The sequence below is a fragment of the Nematolebias whitei genome, chromosome 11 (assembly GCF_014905685.2).
Source record: "Nematolebias whitei isolate Nwh7 chromosome 11, NemWhi1, whole genome shotgun sequence".
Classification (NCBI taxonomy): Eukaryota; Metazoa; Chordata; class Actinopteri; order Cyprinodontiformes; family Rivulidae; genus Nematolebias; species Nematolebias whitei.
This window is the reverse complement of record NC_056508.1, coordinates 29,505,405-29,524,913: the sequence shown is the minus strand read 5'-3', so window position 1 is coordinate 29,524,913 and position 19,509 is coordinate 29,505,405. Positions and strand designations below refer to the sequence as shown.

Genomic DNA, 19,509 nt, shown 5'->3' with positions numbered 1-19,509 from the left:
TTGTTCATGAGTGAGGGAAGAATGGAGTGTGAGGTTGACAGATGATTGGTGCAGAATCTGCAGTATTGCGAACTCTGCGCCAGTCCATTGTGGTGAAGAGGGAGCTGAGCTGTAAAGCGCCCACATCGAGAGGAGCCAGTTGAGGTAGTTCAAACATCTGGTAAGGATGCTCCCTTGGTGCCTCCCTAGAGTTGCTTTGGGCATGTCCAAATGGGAGGAGACCCCAGGGAAGACCCAGAACATGCTGGAGGGATTATGTTTCTTAGTTGGCATGGCCTAACTATGGTAGAGCATAGACCGCAGTTTATCTGAAAGTTATTTGCATTCAGTTTAGCAGAGAAATTGTGTTTCGTTTACATTTATTTAACAACCATAAAGTTTACTAAAATAGACTTGCGGGGTTCATTACCCGTCATGTTGTTCGCTGCTGCACGAACAACCAGACCAAACTAAATCAGTGGCTACAACAATAGTGTTATGAACATGGACCCAAAACAGAAATGTGTTCCTTTGAAAAGTGGTATAGTTTCCATCATCTACCTGCAGATGAGGAATACAGAAGAACGTGGCTGAAAAATGTCAACTTGAAGAGACCACCCAAAACGCTCATTTCACTTTGTTGACAAATGGCTGACGGAAGAAGACCTGTGGCTGGACTACAATAAACCACCGAAAAAAAAGAAACGTAGGATCCTCAGAAGGATTGAAAACAGTGTGATGAGAATATGAGGTATAAATTCAAGTGTATGGAGAGCACAGCATTATAGTACAGTATGGCATTTGTCTGTCGTCAGTGTTAAGATTTTCTCTGCAATTAACCCAAGCTCTGTGATGGAGGACTTTAAGGCTTTGGCTGCGCTTTATGTTTGATTTAAGGTAAATAAGATCGTGTCCCACCTCTTTTAACAAAATGCGACCGACCTTATTACTGTGTAGATACTAATAAGCCTCAGAGCTTTCCTGGTTGTTTATTGCTTGACCGTCAGAAACAACCGGGTCAAGGAAGTAGCTAAATAGGTCAAGGTTTCTTTATTGTCATTCACATCATATGTGGTACATGTGGTGGAACAAAACTGTGTACACACGATCCCAGTTACATCCAACAAAAGTAAAAATTGTAAAAAATAAAAAAAAAACAGTAATAAGATCTGAGATTTGAACTAAGAAATACGCTAAACTAAGAATATACTAAGCACTAGTAGTAGAAAAACAATACGCTGAACAACAGCAGCACAAACATGAATCTGTGTGAACAGATGAGTACGAATGAACACAACATGAAATAATCAGCAGCATGAGATCAGCAGCATGGATAGTCAATAGCACATATCAGCAATCAAGTGGCATTACAGTGATTTTTTTTTCCAACATTGATTATCCTGGTTAGATATTCATGAGTCTAACAGCCTCAGGGTAGAAGCTGTTCCTCAGCCTGGTGGTTCTACACTTAATGCTCTTTAATTTCCTGCCTGAGGGGAGCAGGGCAAAAAACGTTTGTGCTGGGTGAATGGGGTCCTTCATGATGCAGGTGACCCTCTTCCTGCATCTGGCGGTGTAGATGTCTGTGATGGTGGAGAGACCGACTCCAGCAGACTTCTGTGCAGCCTTCACCACTTTCTGCAAAGCTTTTCTTTCTGCAGCTGTGCAGCCTCCATGCCACACGTTGATGCTGGAGCACAGGATGCTGTGCACTGCACACCTGCAGAAGGAGGTGAGGACTGAGCTTCCCAGACCAGCTTGTCTCAGCAGCCTGAGAAAAGAGTCTCTGATGAGCTTTCTTGATCAGACTGGTGGTGTTGTTGCCCCAGCTGAGGTTGTCATTCAGGTGCACACCCAAATACATGCAAATATGACCAAAATACCCCCAAAATACCCAAGCAAATATGATATCTTTAATCTGCAGCCACTTCTTCAGGTCATTCTCCATCCGTCATCCACAGTAGGCAGCGCCGGTATGATTATATATTGTCCTGTTTCAGGACAGGTGGTGTTCCCGCTTGTTTAGATTATATCCACAATGCTCGGAGAAACTACATTTGCTCATACTGTTCACACAACAAATGTCGGTTTCAGTCCATGCTGGACTTGTACACATAATTCACACAAAGCATCATGGGGTCTAGGAATAAGGTCAATAATACAGAGAAAGGATCGTGAACACATTGTAATATAATTCACAACAACAGAAAAAGGAACAGAAAATGTTATAAAAACTATTGTAGTTAAAGAGTGGTGCATGCATGCAACTCCAACATTAGACTCTTGTGATGCTACAGCAAGATGTTTTATTACGACTGTATTATTGATGGAAATTATGTCACATACTCCAAAAATATAATTTTAATTTGCTAGTTTAAGGACTGTGCTACAATATTTGTATCAATTTGGAATTTCTCTGTGGTATCTGGTTACTTTGTCTTGTGGCTTTTATTCTTGTTCAGTTTTTCTGTTATGTCAAACCATATCTGTGTCCTCTCTCTGCCTCTTGTGTCCCCCCTGTGACTCTGTGTTGCCTCTCCTCATATTTCTGCTTTGCTGGCTTACAGTTTGGCACGCTCATGCCAAGGACAAAACATGACTGCTGTGATAGAGCATCAGCTCAGGATTCATCGATCGGCTTCATTAACAGTTAAAAATAGGATTTGTGAGTTTCTATTTTTTTATTGTTTTTACAGTGTGGGCTGTTTGTGCAGCCAGGCTGGCCTCAGAGCTCTCAGGTTGATCACATATTGATCTTGACCTGGTCTGTGCATCTCCACTGCAGAGATGCAGACATAAGGAGGATCTGAACTCCATTATGCAAATAAATATAAAATTGCTCAACCAACCATGATAAACCGATGCATGCTTTTAGTACAGTATGTTACCCACAGTGCACAGCACCTCCCCCCAACATGCATACTGTACACGTTCAGTTTCATCTATGCTGGCACATACTGTATGTCTGTCCTGTCAAACACAATCACATCATTACTTACCTTCAAATCCTGACGTTACCATCACATCCATCCATCTGCTTCGTTTTGTCCCACTTCCAACAAATGATTTAAACTTCGGCAACCCTCCAAAGGCAGCCACGAGCAGAAAACACACTCACATGATCTGTTGCTTTGTCCCAGTGTCTCATGAAAACGGGAAGTGACTTGTAACAGGGCATTATGGGTAGTATGTGCAGTGAGTGTGTGTTTTGTGTGAGGTGGTTAATGTCTAATCTTTAGAAGTCCCCCCCTTCGAGGCACGGCCCCTCCCCAGAGAGTCAAACCCCATGACAGACGCTGTTTTGACAATGGGACACTTGTGTCACCGTCACCCTGAAGGGTATTAAGAGTGATGGAGGGTGGGACCCGGGGGGACCCTTTATCATGCTGACTGTCTGAAAGCAGCCCTGCTGAAATCAGTCTGTGAGAACAACAAACAGAGAAAACACGACCTGTGAGGTGAGCTCAGATGATGTTACTCAGCTCTCATTGAAAATGTTGATTTTGTTCAAAGTGTGTCATCAGCATCCCCCAGTTTATCTGCAGATGTTTAACTGAGTGACACGAGACAGCAAGGTCACCACTAGATGGTGTCTGAGTGCATCATTTCATTCAAGGTACCCAGAAAGAGATGAAATCTAATCAAGTCAAGATTTGATTTCTTTCAAAAAAAAAAATTATAAAAAAGCTAAAAACCCAAACAGAAAAATAATTAAAAGAAGTGCTAATATTGTCAAAGTGCTAATGTTTTGAGCTCTTACCTTACATGTTAAGAAATAGGGGATTATTGGGATGCTTTATCCTCATTATATTATTTTAGGCTGTTTAATGAAAAATAAACGTTAACATTTCTTAAAACAAGTAAAGTGCTATACTCCAAAATGTAACATACAAATGATGGTGGATATTACAATTATAGTAATTTGTGACATGATCTGTGATTTAATGTTGAACCCATGTGCAGGTAGACATGGGAGATTCTCAGGTAAAAAGAAATAATCTATTTAAACGCAAACAAAAAGCAAAACCTGTCGAGGCAGCAAAACTTACATGAAGGAACCGACAGGAGGATCAGAACACGACAGGCTTTGGAGGACAATCCACTGACAAAGGAAAAAACAGAGATGCTGAAAATCAAAGAACGCTAACGAGTCATAATGACGAGCACCTGGGGTGATTGGGATTGAGGACCAGTGAGACGGGAGCTGACAATAAAAATGAGAAAAACACTGGGGAGTGCAGGAAACACAAGGATTAGAGAAATGACTGAACAAAACACAGATTCCCACAATTTGTATCTAACATTACATGTTCTGCCTAATGTGTATGAACTTTTTCTTTCGGTTCTCTACAGAACACACTCCAGAGGTCAGAATGTTTACAAAATAAAATGTCATCAGGAGGGTCTGAAATTGTAAAAATATTGCAAAACTGTAGACATTCCTCCTATTTTTTATGCTCCTAATCATTTTGTAAAGCAAAAATGCCCAAGAGTCAAGTAATGCATTCAGGATAAATTCTGTTGCATAAAAGATAACCTTGTGATATTTTATTATAAACATCTTTAGTAAGATGCGTCAGAGCAGTCACGCTCTGCTCATTTTGGAATATTTAATTCCTGCTTGATAGAAAAAAAATCAAATTAAAAGATGTGATTTTTATCTGTGAGCATTAAATGACTGTCTGAGCAACCTCCTCCTGAAAGCCTTTGTTAAAAAACTACTTTATCTTTGCAGCTCATGACTGTCTGATTACTGTCTGCACACTTAACACATATTAGACTGAATAAAACGAAGTGTTCTTCCAGAGCTTTATTACCGGTATGTTCATTTTTCAGTATGTTTTTGCTGAAAGAGACAATGCTATTTATATGCTGTTAGATAATAAACAAACAAGCATGTTTCAGACAGAAACATGAATGTAGTAAAAAAAAAAAGTGGGTTGTTTTAGATGTGTGTAGATTGTTGTTGTTACAGTTTCATTGTACTTTACATTTATTCAGTTTCCCTGTTGTCCACCATTTTTTCTCTCAAAAATCTCTTGGCTTCAGCTCATCATCTGTCCTCCATCTGCTCATCAGCCCAGCTGCAGTCACTCAGTAATCACCCCTCCCAGCATCTATACACTCCTTGCTTTTATTTTAATTTTATGTGTGACGGATTTTTATTGTTTGTCCCATTGGTGGCTTTAAGCTTTCATATTGCTAAAGCTCTGGCTTGAAAGGCAACAAGAGATATTATTTCCTAAAAATAATGCTAGGCTTTTAATTTAAATATTTTTGTTACATCTGGGCTTAAGTTCAGTAAGTTAAATGAATAAATTATCTCTTTATTAAAAACAAGTTGTTATGAAATCATTACATTTTGTTTTTGCCCGTCTGCTATTCAGTACCTTTAATGGCCACACGATGGCAGCAGAGGTACAGAATGATCATCCAATTTCCTTCATTTGTGTCAAAATAAACAGCTCCATCTAGTTTCATTCATCATCCATTAAGAACTAATCTAATGGGGGTGGGGGGGGGGGGGGTGTAACTTTCCCCTTATATTTGTGTTTTAAAATTTCTAAAGATTATTATTTTGTGACACCTTTGTGTGTTGCTGCCATTCTTGGCCAGCCCTCTCTTGGAAAACTGTTTTTTCATCTTAATAAGATGCCTGGTTAATTAAAGGTTTAAATAAGCAATTGAATAAAACGAGCATGTTTGTGATAAAAGACAAGAAATGCTTGAATCTGTATTTTTGACAGTAAAAATACTTGTTTAAACCTGGATTATTATTATTTTTTTTTTGGTTTGTCTGAGTGAATGGGGAGGGGGGGAATAAACAATGTAAATGTTTTTTTTTTTTATTTTACAATTTTTTGTTCTTCCAAAGTATAAAAACTCTTTCTTGTAAACACAATGCACTAGTTCTCAGCTCAGCTTCCCCACCCACTCACCCCACCCTTCTCACTTTCACAGCTCTCTAACTTCCTTACCTCAACCTTCTCTCAGTTTGCTGTTAGAGCAGCTGCAGCAGCAGAGGCTCCTCCCCTTCAGTACATCTGGAGGAGCGTATGAAGAGAGGCACATGCCAACACTTTGCTTTAGAACAACACCTCTGAAACAACCGGTTAAAAGCCAGTCAACTTGTTGGAGGACCTGCATATCAGCAGAAAAGTTGCTACTCCATTTAATCCTGGTTTTTGGCTTCCTGGACACACCCCAGCCCTGAGGCTTCCCCCCCATCCGAGGATCAAAGTTCACTGTTCTTCAACACTGACCAGCAGCATCTTCTAACTCCAGGTAAATAATGTGACAGACTGAGCTTCCTGCTTTCATATTTGTTTTGTTCCTGTTCTGCTGATGCATGTGGGGAAATGCACTCAAATAGTCACAAGGTTGATTTTACTGGCAGATCAGGCGGAGAGCACAGGTAGAGTTACTGTGTGAGGGCGTAACAAGCGACACAGCAGGGAATAAACAGAAAAAAACATCATAGTTTTATCCGTAATCACACGAAAGTCTTGTGTGGCTGCGTCAAATACTAGAGCAAACTTCCTGATTGCTCACTTCTCCCTCACTGCAACACATTTGTGCACAAGCTGTGCGTGCAGCTACATGTCTCAACCTGCACAACAAACAACATATATGTAGAATAAACACTTAGAGAGATTCTTCAAATGCTTTAGCCCTTCTTGACATTACTTTTGTTGACTCACCCTTTAGCTTAAACTTTCCAAGATCTTGTCAGGCAAACAACCAGGCCGAGCTTATTCAGCACATTATAACCAGTTTTTTTTTTTTGCTCTTGTTGTTTTTGGGAACTTGATCCCAATATTAGAGCTAGATTTAGAATAAATGAAGTAAAATGACAGTTTTGGTGAGGAGCTTTAACAAGCAGCTTTTACTGGAATACATTCTGTTTTATCAACTGAGACGCGCAAACTATAGTTCTTAACATTCTTTAAAAAAAACATACTTTTCTAGTTTCAGCTTCTGGTTTACTGTTTGAGGAACGAGTTCAGACCTGCGTGGCTAATCTGATTGTGAGTGATTTCAATGTCAGAATTTGTCACCACCACCACCAAACCTGAGTCCAGAACCAGAAGTGAGAGATCAGTGACAAATAAAACAAAATGTAAATCTAAGTACGGTTAGTGTCAAATGATGTCATACTGTGATGAGTAGCTTTAGAAAACTGGGAACTTGCTGATAAAAAATGGGCTCACTGTTCTGTGAAAGGGAATAGTTTCAGCTACTTTGTTTGATATTTATCGTGCCCATTATTACAACAACTGGGCGAGTATCTGACATTCTGGAAAAGTGACGTAGACAGGCAGACAGGCAGGAATGTGGAAGTGGAAATGAAAGAACAGACAGGAGGGGTCATGCTGGGAGGAAATAAACAAGCTGGTTGCCAAAGTTTGATCAACTTTAAAATTCCCTCAAAACTCATGGTTTTAATTTAATGCCACATAGACTTCATTTAGTTTTATGACAGAGTCATTTTGTTTTCTTTCCCCCCATTAATGGTTTGTTGCTCCTTCACAGAAGCCACAGGGGAAAGAAGGTACAACGTGAACATTTTCTGGAAAAATTCTGTATTATAGACAACTACTGGTGCATGTGAATATTTTAGTTGATTTTCTCGCAGCTTATGCATTAATATTTACTAGAACGTTTTATATAACAACATGTATCATGTCTTTTTTTTTTCTCCCCAAGTCAATTTGTTCATTGTTAATCACAGACCTTAAAGCAAATTGAAATATTTTCCTCTCTAAATAAAATACTGTACATCAAATTTCAAATCATTTGTAGACAAATGTACTCTGTGGAAAAGGAGACTAAAATCTTGAACATAAGGCTTACTTATTGTGGATTTATGTCTGTATGTTGCGTTCTTTACTAAAGGATGCCTTTAGGAGGAGGAAATAAATGTGGCCGCTGTAAGAAGACGGTTTACTTTGCGGAGGAGGTCCTGTGCGATAGACAGAGCTTCCACAAGTCCTGTTTCCTGTGCAGTGAGTACACAGTTTCCTGTTTCCTGAGACTGTAATTATGGGAAGTAACTTATCACTCTTGTCATAGTCACTTGCCGTAAACAATGCAGTCATTTGATCTGTTCTTAAAATGAAGTGTACATAGAAACCAGTAAGAAATGGCCAAAAGTTTGGCAGCATGTCTGCACCACATCTGGTATTAATTCACTTCAATTAACTTTATTTATACAGCACCAAGTCACAACAGAAGACATCTCAGGACACTGAACAGAAACATTCACATACCTTAAAAATACAGTTAGTAAAAGTTATTTATTTAAGGAAGCCAGAAGATTGAGTTGAATCTTCACTTCGTCACAGTCTCCCATCCTGAGCGAGCACAATGGCAACAGTGGAAAGAAAAAACTCCCTTGTAACAGGAAGAAACCTCCAGTAGAACCAGGCTCAGGATAAGCAGCCATCTGCTTCATCAGGCTTGAGAGGACAGGAAGGAGAAACAAAGAAACACAGAGTGGCAGGTCCAGGTGTACTTTCTACCAGTATAGGATTAAATTGCATGGTGGCTTTTGAGGCTTGTGTTGCATTTAGTAGCAACTGGGAACTCTTTGTCTTTCTGAGTAAACTAAAACAATATACATCAAAAAATGTAGTATTTTCAGTAAGTTTAGCTTTTTTGGACATTGTTCAGAGTGAAAACTAACAAACTAAATGCTAACCTTGACGTATTTAGTAAACAATTTAACAATGGGCAATGTTGGGCATCCTCCAAAAATTCGGTGAAACTGTAACTTCTATCAGAACCAAGAAATTTAGTTTAAGCTTCAGCACTGAGCATTACCTTAAACAAATAATTTGGATATATTTTTGGCCTTTCTACATTAGATGAATTGCGGTTGACAGCAGATAAATAGTGAAAACTATGGGGTGCCATTTGTAAAGTTACAAGGTCAAAAATTAACAGCAACATTTTGGTTTATTTAGCCTTTCATATGAAAAAATATAGTTTTTTTTTTTTTTTCAAAGTCATGTTTTCACCATGTCTTTCATACATTTATAAATGTCATAGTTCCAAACTAAATATTTAATTTACAAGTTAAATATTTAATTTGCTAACTAGATATTTAGCTTGGGTCAAAATCTTTAACTTGCAAGCTAAATATTTAGCTTTCAAGTTAAATCCATGTGACGCAACACTTGGGGCGAATGGGTTTAGCTTTTATTTTGATAGTCCACTTCCGCTTTTTGGCACGGAATTTGCATATTAACTAAATATTTAACCCGAGCTAAATATTTAGTTAGCAAATTAGATATTTAGTTTAGGAATTAAATGTTTAGTTTGGAAATTAAATATTTATCTTGGACAATAAATATTTAGTTTGGAAATTAAATGTTTAGTTTTGAAAATAAATAGTTAGCTTGGTAATTAAATATCGAATTTACACCTAAGTATTTAGTTTACTAACTAAATATTTAATTTGCAAGCTAAGTATTTAGTTTTGTAAACTAAATATTGAGCTTGTAAATTAAATAATTAGTTTGGAACTATGACTTTATAAATGTATGAATAGCATGGTAAAAATATGACTTTGAAAAAAAAAATTTCTTATGAAAGGCTAAATAAACCAAAATATTGCTGTTAATTTTTGACTGTGTAACTTTACGAATGGCACCCCATAGAAACAGCTGTGCCTTCCTTGCTCTGTGCATGAAATGCAATAAAGTTCTGACTTTGTGCTTCTGAAGTGTTATTTTAGCATAAGGTTTCCTCCCTGCCCAAACGTCTGTGCACACGAGCAACAAAAAGAAGACGGATACAGCCAAGTGACCTAGAATTGCTTCATAGTGTATATTTGTGAAAGTTCAAAACTGTGTCTGAAGTGTAGGTTCATGGAGTTTTGCATAGTTTCTGTTTTCTTATCAAACATTCCTGTGATGGAATTCAGATGAACGTTTCTTCAGAAAAGCTGGGCCATAAAAGGAAGCAGATTTGACTTTATCTAAACACATAAATGTGTCCAAGAAAATTGTTCAGAAAAATGCCAAACAAATGTGTGCATGTGTGTGTGTGAATGTGTTTGTGTAGTGGTGTGTAGAAAAGGCTTAGACAGCACAAACGTTGCTGTTCGTATGGATGAAGTTTACTGCAAGGCGTGCTACGGCAAGAAGTATGGTCCAAAAGGCTATGGTTATGGTCAGGGAGCAGGGACCCTCAGCATGGACAAAGGCGAGGCCCTGGGTATCGCACACGAAACGTGAGTATTGTGTAAGCGCATTTCTTGATACCTTTTAACAGGCTCTTTACCCACATTCATGACATGTTCCCTCATCAGCCCTGGACCTCATCAACCCACCACCAACACTAACCCGTCCAAGATGGCTCAGAAGTTTGGAGGCTCAGATAAGTGCCCTCGCTGTGGCAAGGCTGTGTACGCTGCTGAGAAAGTGATCGGCGCTGGCAGTGTGAGGAATCTTCCTGTGCTGGATATGCAATGTGTGCATGCAACAGTCCTTATGAGCTAAAATGATTATCTGTTCACAGTCCTGGCATAAGGTGGGATGTTTCACCTGCGCTGTGTGTGGGAAAAGTCTGGAGTCGACCACGTTGGCTGATAAGGAAGGAGAAATCTACTGTAAAGGTAACGGCAACAGCAGACTGTAAATAACCAGGTACATTGGTAGGAAGTGAATACATGTAGCTGTAACTCATTCAAATCCAGCTTTAATAATATTCATAGCTACAGAATAACTTTATGATGGACTTGAGAAAGTCTAATGGAAAAATCAACTGCTACTGGAACATGACTATGGTACATGTGATGGAAGGGCATCTCAATATTTATTTAGTCAGTAATGTTTCCAGTTTTAATGACAAAATGGCAAATGAAAACAAAGTACAATGATGTTAACGAGTACAGAACATACCACCCATACTGGTAGGAGGTCAAAGAGAAAACTGGTCAGAGACTGGCCACAGACACAAAACAGTTCAATTCAGTTTATTTATATAGCACCAAGTCACAACAGAAGTTGTCTCAGAATACTGAACAGAAACATTTACATACCAAAAAAAAAAGCCAACTGGTAAAAGTTATCTATCTAAGGAAACCAGCAGATTGTGTTGAATATTCATTTTGTCGCAGTCTCCCATCCTGAGCAAACACATGGGCGACAGTGGAAAGGAAAAAACTCAATTTTATCAGGAATAAACCTCCAGCAGAACCAGGCTGAGGGCGAGCATCCATCTGCTTCGACCTGCTGGGTTTGAGAGGAACAGCACGGAGGAACACGCGTACACAGAATGACAAGTTGTACTTTCTGTTGGAGGAAAGACAAAAAACATTAAAATAGAAATAATTACAAATTTCAACATGAACAGTAGAGTAAGTAAAAAGAGCAGCAGAGTGAGGCAACGTGGTCAATTTGTCCTACAGCAGTTGACGCTTAGTGCAGCATAACTAAAGGACAGCTCAAGAAACCCAAGCTGACCCTAACAATAGGATTTATCAAAAAGGAAAGACTTAAGCCTCATCTTAAAAGTAGAAAATGTGTCAGCCTCACGGACAGAAACTGGAAGTTGGTTCCACAAGCGAGGAGCCTGATAACTGAAAGATCGTTCTCCCGTTCTGCTTTTGGAAACTCTAGGAACCACAAGTAAACCTGCAGTCTGTGAGCAAAGTGCTTTGTTAGGGAAAATATGTAACAAAAAGATCTGTAATATAAGATGGAGCTAGGTTGTTGAGAACTTTGTAGGTTAGAAGTAAGATTTTGAATTCAATTCTGAATTTGACACTCTCCTATCAGCTCTCATTAAAACTCTGGCAACAGCATTTTGGATCAGCTGAAGACTTTTTTAATATATAATTCTTGCACACCCAGATAATAAACAATTGCAATAGTCCAGTCTAGACTTGATGAATGCATGAACCAATTTTTCTCAGACATAAGAACAACAAAATCTAAAAAACAGAAAAAATAATAAGTTTTCAGCTGCTCTTAACGCTAACTTCATTTTTCCCTCTGTTTGACACACTAACTGCAACGAGCAGTGTGCTTTGTGAACTTCATTAATGGATTTTAGAGAATTTTTGGTGCTGTATTCTTAAAAAAAATGTAAAGAGAAGAAAAATGCTTCTTCACTTGATTTTAAATGAGAATGACATAAATTAGTTGTTGCACAATTGGCCAAAGTGGAGGGTGTTCAGTTTAGTTCCACTGCCTGGCAGACTGTTACTGAGGTAAATGCTGAAACTTGTGTGTGATGGAACAAACAACCTGAATTATACAAAAAAGTTAAATCATGTCATCTGGAGAAACTTATCCAGTTGACATGATTTAACCTTTTTGTATTTATCTACCTGGATGATTGAGCTGACAAACCTTTAACCTGAATTATAAATTATGAAGCACATCATCGTTTGCATAAAATTGAAACAGGCCTATAAAATCACAAAGGCACAATATGTTCTTCTTGGCTTTGCCCATCATGCATAAATATTTATTTCTTCACTAAAAGTGTGGATGTTGTACATAAATATGATCCTGTTACGTTTGAATTCAGCTATTCTTTTTTTATTGAGTTTAACTATATTTATTTTTATAAAGCCTTCTGGGTTTGGGGCATTTAAAAAGTTTAAAGTTGGATATGTCGTCCTGTTGAATACATTATATAATTTTAAAAGAAAAGCTAGCAAAATGATTTGTGCCTATATAGCTGCTGCCAGTCAGTAATATGGGGTTTTATGACACCATTTCTTTTTTTTTTTTTTTTTTTCCAACAGCCTGTTACGGGAAAAACTTTGGTCCCAAAGGGTTTGGATATGGACTGGGAGCTGGAGCGTTGGCACACACCCAGTGATGTCAAACTGTCCAGATGTTGAGCTGCTCTTTGCCTCCAGCAGAGGGAAGCCTCAGTTCAGCTGATAGAAACTTCCTTCACACAAAGCTGGACACCACAAATCAGTAAAGGACTGCAAATGTTGTTTGGCCCAATTTCTCCCCCTGGACCTCTTCTTTTTTTTTTTTGTTTTTTTTTTTTTTAAATCTAATTAAGGCAAGAAATGGAGCAGTTGAGTTCTAAAAAGAGCTAATTTCCCGTTTTATAGAGGAACAGAAAGTGAAAATTGAAGCCAAAACCACATGAGCGCCCCCTGTAGGATTGCTTTAGTACAGATTTAAATCCAAGTAAACCAATTTATTTGAATATTTACAAGAAAAAAATACACCTCAAATCATTTAGCCAGGTGTTGACTTTTGTTTAATCATGTAGTTCTTACCATCATGTTGTATCTTCAAATATTCATTTTTCTAAAATACTAACCTTTAGTTTCTGCCAGTACAACATGGCAGCACACATAAACCAGATCCTGCTGGTATTCATTCTGAACAACACAAGGAGGCTGAGACACTTTGGGTTTTTTTTTTTAATGTTGACAGGATGCAGATGGTGATGGGAATCAACAGATTTACAGCTTGATCCACTTCACGACTGACCCTAAACTCAAAACTCTTTGTTTTAGGGTCAATAAAGGTGTCATAGCTAAGCAACAATTAAAGATGTCTGATGTGGGTGTATTGTACAGCAATACTGCTCAATTTTACAAAAGTGCAAATCATGAACAACTAAAAAAGGTAAAATTGTAATTAAAAAAAAAAAATCTGTACCATGTTGTGCAGTTTTACATATTATAATTTTCTATTGGGTTTTCTTTATACAAAAGTTCATAAGTTTTGTTAACATATACATAATTTTGAACACAGATGGTTAGAAATTAGAACTTTCTTAAAGGTGTAAGGGCGAAATTAGTGTTGAAACTAATTGTAACTGGCATCTTAAAGCTTTACAAAAATGAAAATCTATGGCAGCTAAGAGAACACTGATTGATAAATCAAATAAATTGATGAATATTTTTCTTTTAGGGAGGTTGTGGTCATCAAGACATTTAAATGACACTCAAGCCCCTGGTTGATGGGCTAGATTAAGACCAATAATTAGGAAGTAAGAAATAAAAAAGGCACATTAGTCACGATGCAAAAACAGATTGGACCATCATTTTTCTTCATTATCTTTATGTAATCATAATAGCTGTTGGAGCATCAGATATCTATTCTGAGCTCTGCTGGTAATCTGTATAAATGCTTTACACTAAAACTCCTGCAATGTATTATTTGCCCATTTGTTTTGTTTTATTTGAAAATTCAATTTTGCTACAAGTGTTCCTTTTTTCTCGCATGTATCCATGACCTGATAATAAAGAAAAAGGCAAAAAATGTTTTATGTGTATTTTTTTCACATTTATTTTTATTTGTTTATTTTAGGTATTTATTTGTTAAATAATAAAGCAACCCTGATAGGATTCTGGTTTTGGTTTCAAGCAATGACACATGCACATTTGACTCATTTCTCCCATAACATTCCAGTGACACACCTCGCACTGCTGAGATAACTAACCACCTGTAACATCTGGGCATGGCTTAATTTGTAAACGGATTGATGCCAGAATGCAAATAGCAGGTGGGCCAGCTGGGGGGTAAAGGGTAGCAGGGTATGGGGGTCCTCCCCCAGAAAATTTTGAAAAAAGTAGATGTGATTTACTGCCTTTTGGTGTATTTTAACGGGTTGTTAAACATCTATGTTTACATACATTTATAAACACTTGCATCCTACCCCCACTTGACAGTTCCGAGCCGACTCCTCCACTGAATTCACTGTACGACTGTGAAACCTCCAGGCACTTACCCCCACCACTCTTAGGGGGGGAGATTTATTTATTTCTTTTTAAGGGTAGAGGTGAAAATGCTTCACTTGAAGGGGCACATGATCATGATGATATTAAGAAGTTGTGAGTGGCTGTTGTGTTTAAAATTAATGTTTATGTAATTAAGGTTTACATCTCCAATATACAGTAAGTTGTATTTGTTCAAGGCAGTCATATTTGTTCATAACTTTATTATTAGTAAGCCTGAAAGTTGCCGGATCCAAGCAAATAGTTGCTGGAATGTACCCTGTCAAAATAAAAGAGGATCCAGCTCAAATTAAGCACTGCATCTGGGGGAATACAGTAACTTCATCCAGTCAGTCCAGCTGTCAGAAAGGACAGAATTAATGAAAACAAAGCAGCTTCTCCACGAATGAGAGAAAATTCTCAACGAAATGGGATTCATGTCTTTAATGAGAAGGTTCAGCGAGTGACAAACTGTTTTTGCACCGTTTAGTTTATAGGCCTATATTAACCAGGAATGTCTGAGTTGTTTCTCTTTTTCCTGTATTCTCTCTCTTATGGAAACTCGAGGTTCCAGTAAGTCTGAAAGCTGACTCATCAGCCAGCCTTCATCCTTCATTCTACTCCCTCCCCACAGAAACTCCTAGTCATGTCAACATTTGAACTCCTAACTTTAAGCCTCTCTCTAACATTCCACCTCTACTAGAGGATTACGCAACGTGCTGCTGTTTATTTATTTGTTTATTATGTTACATTTCACATTTTATTTTATTCCAGAGCAGCATGTGCCAGTAAGGCCAATTATCCGTTTAATTAGTTTCAGACTTTCTCACGCATGCGCACTAAATCATAAACAGTCGGCATCTCCTCCTGCCGTCATTACAGAGGAGGCGGAGTGCCGCTTCTAAAGGGAGGAGGGGGGAGAGTATGTCCACAGAAGAGCCGGGCATGTCCAAACACATCTGAGCAGACCAGCCAAGCCCCGCCGAGCTGTCATCGCTCATGTGAGGGATACTTCACAGAAATAGCTGAATGGCTTCGCCCTGACTCGCGTCGCCGCTCAAGATAACCTCCTGTTAGTCTCTGTCTCTGTGGACATGTCTGTGCCGGGGACAGTGGTCAGGGACGGGCTGTTGGAGAAGCGCAGCAGCGGCCTCCTCCAGCTGTGGAAGAAGAAGCGCTGTGTGCTCACGGAGGAGGGCCTGCGCCTTCGCAGCTGCAGAGGAGGAGGAGGAGGAGGAGGAGGTGATGCTCCGAGCTCGGCGTGGAGCTCCAAGGCCAAGGAGCTCCTCTTCGAGCGCATGGACACGGTGGACTGCGTGGAGTACAAGCGGGGGCTCGTGTACTTCACCGTGGTCATGGCGACGGGCCAGGAAATCGACTTCCGGTGTCCGCAGGACGGCACGCCGTGGAACGCGGAGATCGCGCTGGCTCTCGTGCGCTTCAAGAACCTGCAGGCGCTGCAGGCGAGCAGGAAGAGGCACCTGCACGCGGCACATCTGGGCAGCACCGGGGAGGACGAGGAGCTCTAAGTAAGTGGAGTTGAACAAACGTGATCAAATAACGCACAAGAGCTGAGTTTGTGACAGACTCACTTTCCTCTCAGCATCACATGTTTGAGGCGGTGAGTCAGCTGAACTCCTCCAGGGCACAGAAACAAATATCTTAAATTGTTTTAATTTTTCCCTTGAGATCAGAGTCATCCATGGCATCAGGGCCTGATCAAAAGCTCTATATTTTATTATTATAGACCCATGATAATGTGGATATTATCACATTATGATATGATACATTGCTTTATCTAATTATTTTTCTGTGCACAATATAAAGTTAGACTTTAGTTTTGCCTGTAGGCCTCATTTGTGCACATGTAACTTGGTTTTTGGTTCAACATATTATGCTATTGACTCCAGATTAAAAGATAAATAAATACTATAAAAGTTTATTAAGGACATTTATAAATCATGTCACATTTTTTATTAGTGGCCTTGAATAACATCTTTTGCATTCTTGGTTAAAATGGACAAGTATTTTATTAGTGAAACGAGGACGCACGTCCATAACTGTGAGGCCTAAAAACATTTGAATGCCAGCGCTGTGAGGAAAGGTTTATATATTGAAATAATGCAGAGATTGTTTGTGGGAATGCCAACAGGTGTGGTCCGCCTGAGGAAAAAATAAAGTTATTGAAATATTCTGTTGGGGAGAGGCTCACAGAGGAATAATGTTTACAGTAGCATCATAGAAGGTTCTGATAGGGAAACACCTTCACAGTAAAGCTCCAGTTTGGGAAATATTCTGTTAAGGAAGGATTTGAATGGAAAGAAGATTCTGTTTGGGAAGAGTTTTTGGGGGAAAACATGAAAAAATAAATGTATCTTGAACATGTTAGACAAGAATATTGTCCATTTTTTCCCTCCTAATCTCTAATAATAAATATGTAATAATGTAAAAAAAATAACTGTTATAAAATAAAGTATAATTAAAATAAATACATGAAAAAGATATGTTAAATAAATGTTATACAGTATATAAATATGTCATAAATAATAAAAATAATGATCACAGGTGAGCAAAACTGAATAAGCACAGGACAATGAACAAATATTATTCTCTCATGTCAGTCAGATCAAAGAAAACTTTTTTTTTTTTAAAAAGAAAACCTAAAATGGTTAAATCTGACGAGAACACAACAGTTGAGTTAATGTGTTTCATCTTTACGCCAATCATTAGCAGTAACCGAGAACAGGGAGGTAAAACGTTTAAACATTTGGGGACGAGGTTTAAAACTAAGCCCCGGCTTGTTTACGAGCACCACTTGAGGGTTTCGATGTTCCGCTGAGTCACGATAATCTGTGAGTGTTTTGTCATGGTGGACCTCGTCACTGCGCCTCAGTCTTCTTACAACGCAAACCGCTCTCCTCGGAGGACAGAACTACGATGCAACGCACAAGCGTTCAAAATAACATCTGCCTGCCTCTCCCTCAGCAGCCAGAGGAGTATTTTTAAACTCAGCATAGACTTATTTCTGTTTATTCGATTTAAACAGAAGTAATTTGGTTTGAACAAGATCTTTATCCTCCATATCTGTAGTTATTTTGTACTTAAACTATTATTTATAATTTAAATGCCTCGTACTAAGTTGTTTACCGAAACTTGTTGCTGAAACCTCAAGTGAACTGAGTCTATGAACTGAACTATGAGCTCAGACATTAGGAATCCACAGCAACGCTTCCTTAAGAGAGCCGCAGAAGCCCAGAGTCCATATCAGCTCAGTAGCTGTGGAAACAATGTAAAACATGTCACTGGACTTTGTCTTAATGCTGAACACATCAGTTTACCGATAAAAGTAAGAACACGTCTTTGTCTTTGTTCCCCCAGGTTTTCGTCTCCGAGCCAGTCGGAGGTGAAGGGGCTTGTTTCTGTGCTGCACAGCTTCGCAGGAACACCCGTCAGTGAATACGGATCACAAGACTGACGACAGTAAATAACAGGCATTCTTTTGTCTCCCTTTACGACATCACACATGTCAAATGAAGAAGAGGAATCTACTTTAAATGGACTGCATTTTTTTTCATCGCCGCCAAAGGTCATCGTGGAGACTCCGTCAAGCAAAATGGACTTTTTTTTTTTGTTAGAAACTGCTGCGCTTTAAAACACATGATCCTCCGTGCCTTGTCGTTTCACAAACATCCCACTTATGAAATGATTTGATGCTATTTGAAACAAGGTCATGCTTTGAACACGTTTGTTACACACTGAACAGATACGTGGCTCACTGAAGTTAAACATGAAGAATGGCTGTTTCGTCCAAAGCTGTTGCGATTTATATTAAATGTATATTTTTGAAACCGTGTACAGTATTACTATTGTAAAAGAAATAAAATGGTTTGGAGAGGATTTCTCTGAAATGTCTACTTTTGATTTGTTTTTGTTTTTATGGTTCCTATAGTTCATTTCTGAGCTCATCTGTTTCCAGTTGTGGTACAACCTTGCTGTTATAGCCGCGGGGGGAAAAAACACACAACACACATTCTTATTCTTGGTGTGCGTGTCTGCCAGAGTCAGGACACCTTTTTGTTTTGGGGCTGTGTTCAGGACTAATGAGAAACCCTGTGAGCCTGAGGCATATGCTCGCAAACATCCACCCACACACTGACAGGAGCACACCCAAAATGAAACTCAGCAAAGCATCAGCAGACTCTTGTTAGCAAGACACCGCTTATATTGTTCATTTAAGCCTGTTTTGTGCATGTGGCCTTTTTCTCTGTAAGTGTTTGTGAAGAGTATTATTTTGTGTGTGTGTGTGTGCTCCTCAGGAATAAAGAGCTGGTTGTATTACGACTCCTGTCAGGACTGTGGAAAACCCCAGTTTAAGCCACACCGCATGAGTCAGCAGTGGACCAAAAGTGGTAAAAGAATGAAGGAGGCGCCCACTGATGGATGGTTGTGCCCTCCTGCGTGCGTCCTTCTCTGTTAGCTCACACTCTTCTGAGGAATTCTTTGTTTAAACATCATAAATGTTATTCAGAGCTGCTGGTTTTCCCTGCAGACAAAGAAAGACACGTTCATGTGTTTAGTAAAGATACCGTAGAAGAAATGTTTGTCAGCATTAGGACAAAAGTAATGATAGTAAGAATACTTTGAGCAACAATTATTTACAGGTCATCAGATGGCTTCTGTTTCGATGTTAAACCACTAGAGGTCTGTCTCTACTGTTCAACGTGGGAGATGTTTTATTTTCCGTAGGGGCTGTTGTGACAGTCAGTGGGATCAAAGGACCAAGAAATGAACTGAAACAATGTCATCTACATCAGTCGTGTAAA

The 19,509-nt window shown here is 38.9% G+C and overlaps 2 protein-coding genes across 2 annotated transcripts; both read left to right on the top strand.

The window, feature by feature from the left end:
- Window positions 1–5,998: 5,998 nt before the first annotated feature.
- On the top strand, window positions 5,999–14,231 carry csrp1a (cysteine and glycine-rich protein 1a). Its single transcript, XM_037684133.1, has 6 exons — window positions 5,999–6,264; window positions 7,876–7,985; window positions 10,048–10,216; window positions 10,295–10,424; window positions 10,504–10,600; window positions 12,743–14,231. The coding sequence occupies exons 2-6, from the start codon at window positions 7,877–7,879 to the stop codon at window positions 12,817–12,819; spliced, it is 582 nt and encodes a 193-aa protein (XP_037540061.1). The 5' UTR covers window positions 5,999–6,264; window position 7,876; the 3' UTR covers window positions 12,820–14,231.
- Window positions 14,232–15,755: 1,524 nt separating this feature from the next.
- Window positions 15,756–18,384, top strand: phlda3 (pleckstrin homology-like domain, family A, member 3). The gene is made up of 2 exons (XM_037684132.1): window positions 15,756–16,215; window positions 18,065–18,384. Exon 1 carries the CDS (start codon window positions 15,781–15,783, stop codon window positions 16,213–16,215), a length of 435 nt encoding a protein of 144 aa, XP_037540060.1. The 5' UTR covers window positions 15,756–15,780; the 3' UTR covers window positions 18,065–18,384.
- The last annotated feature ends 1,125 nt before the right edge of the window (window positions 18,385–19,509 follow it).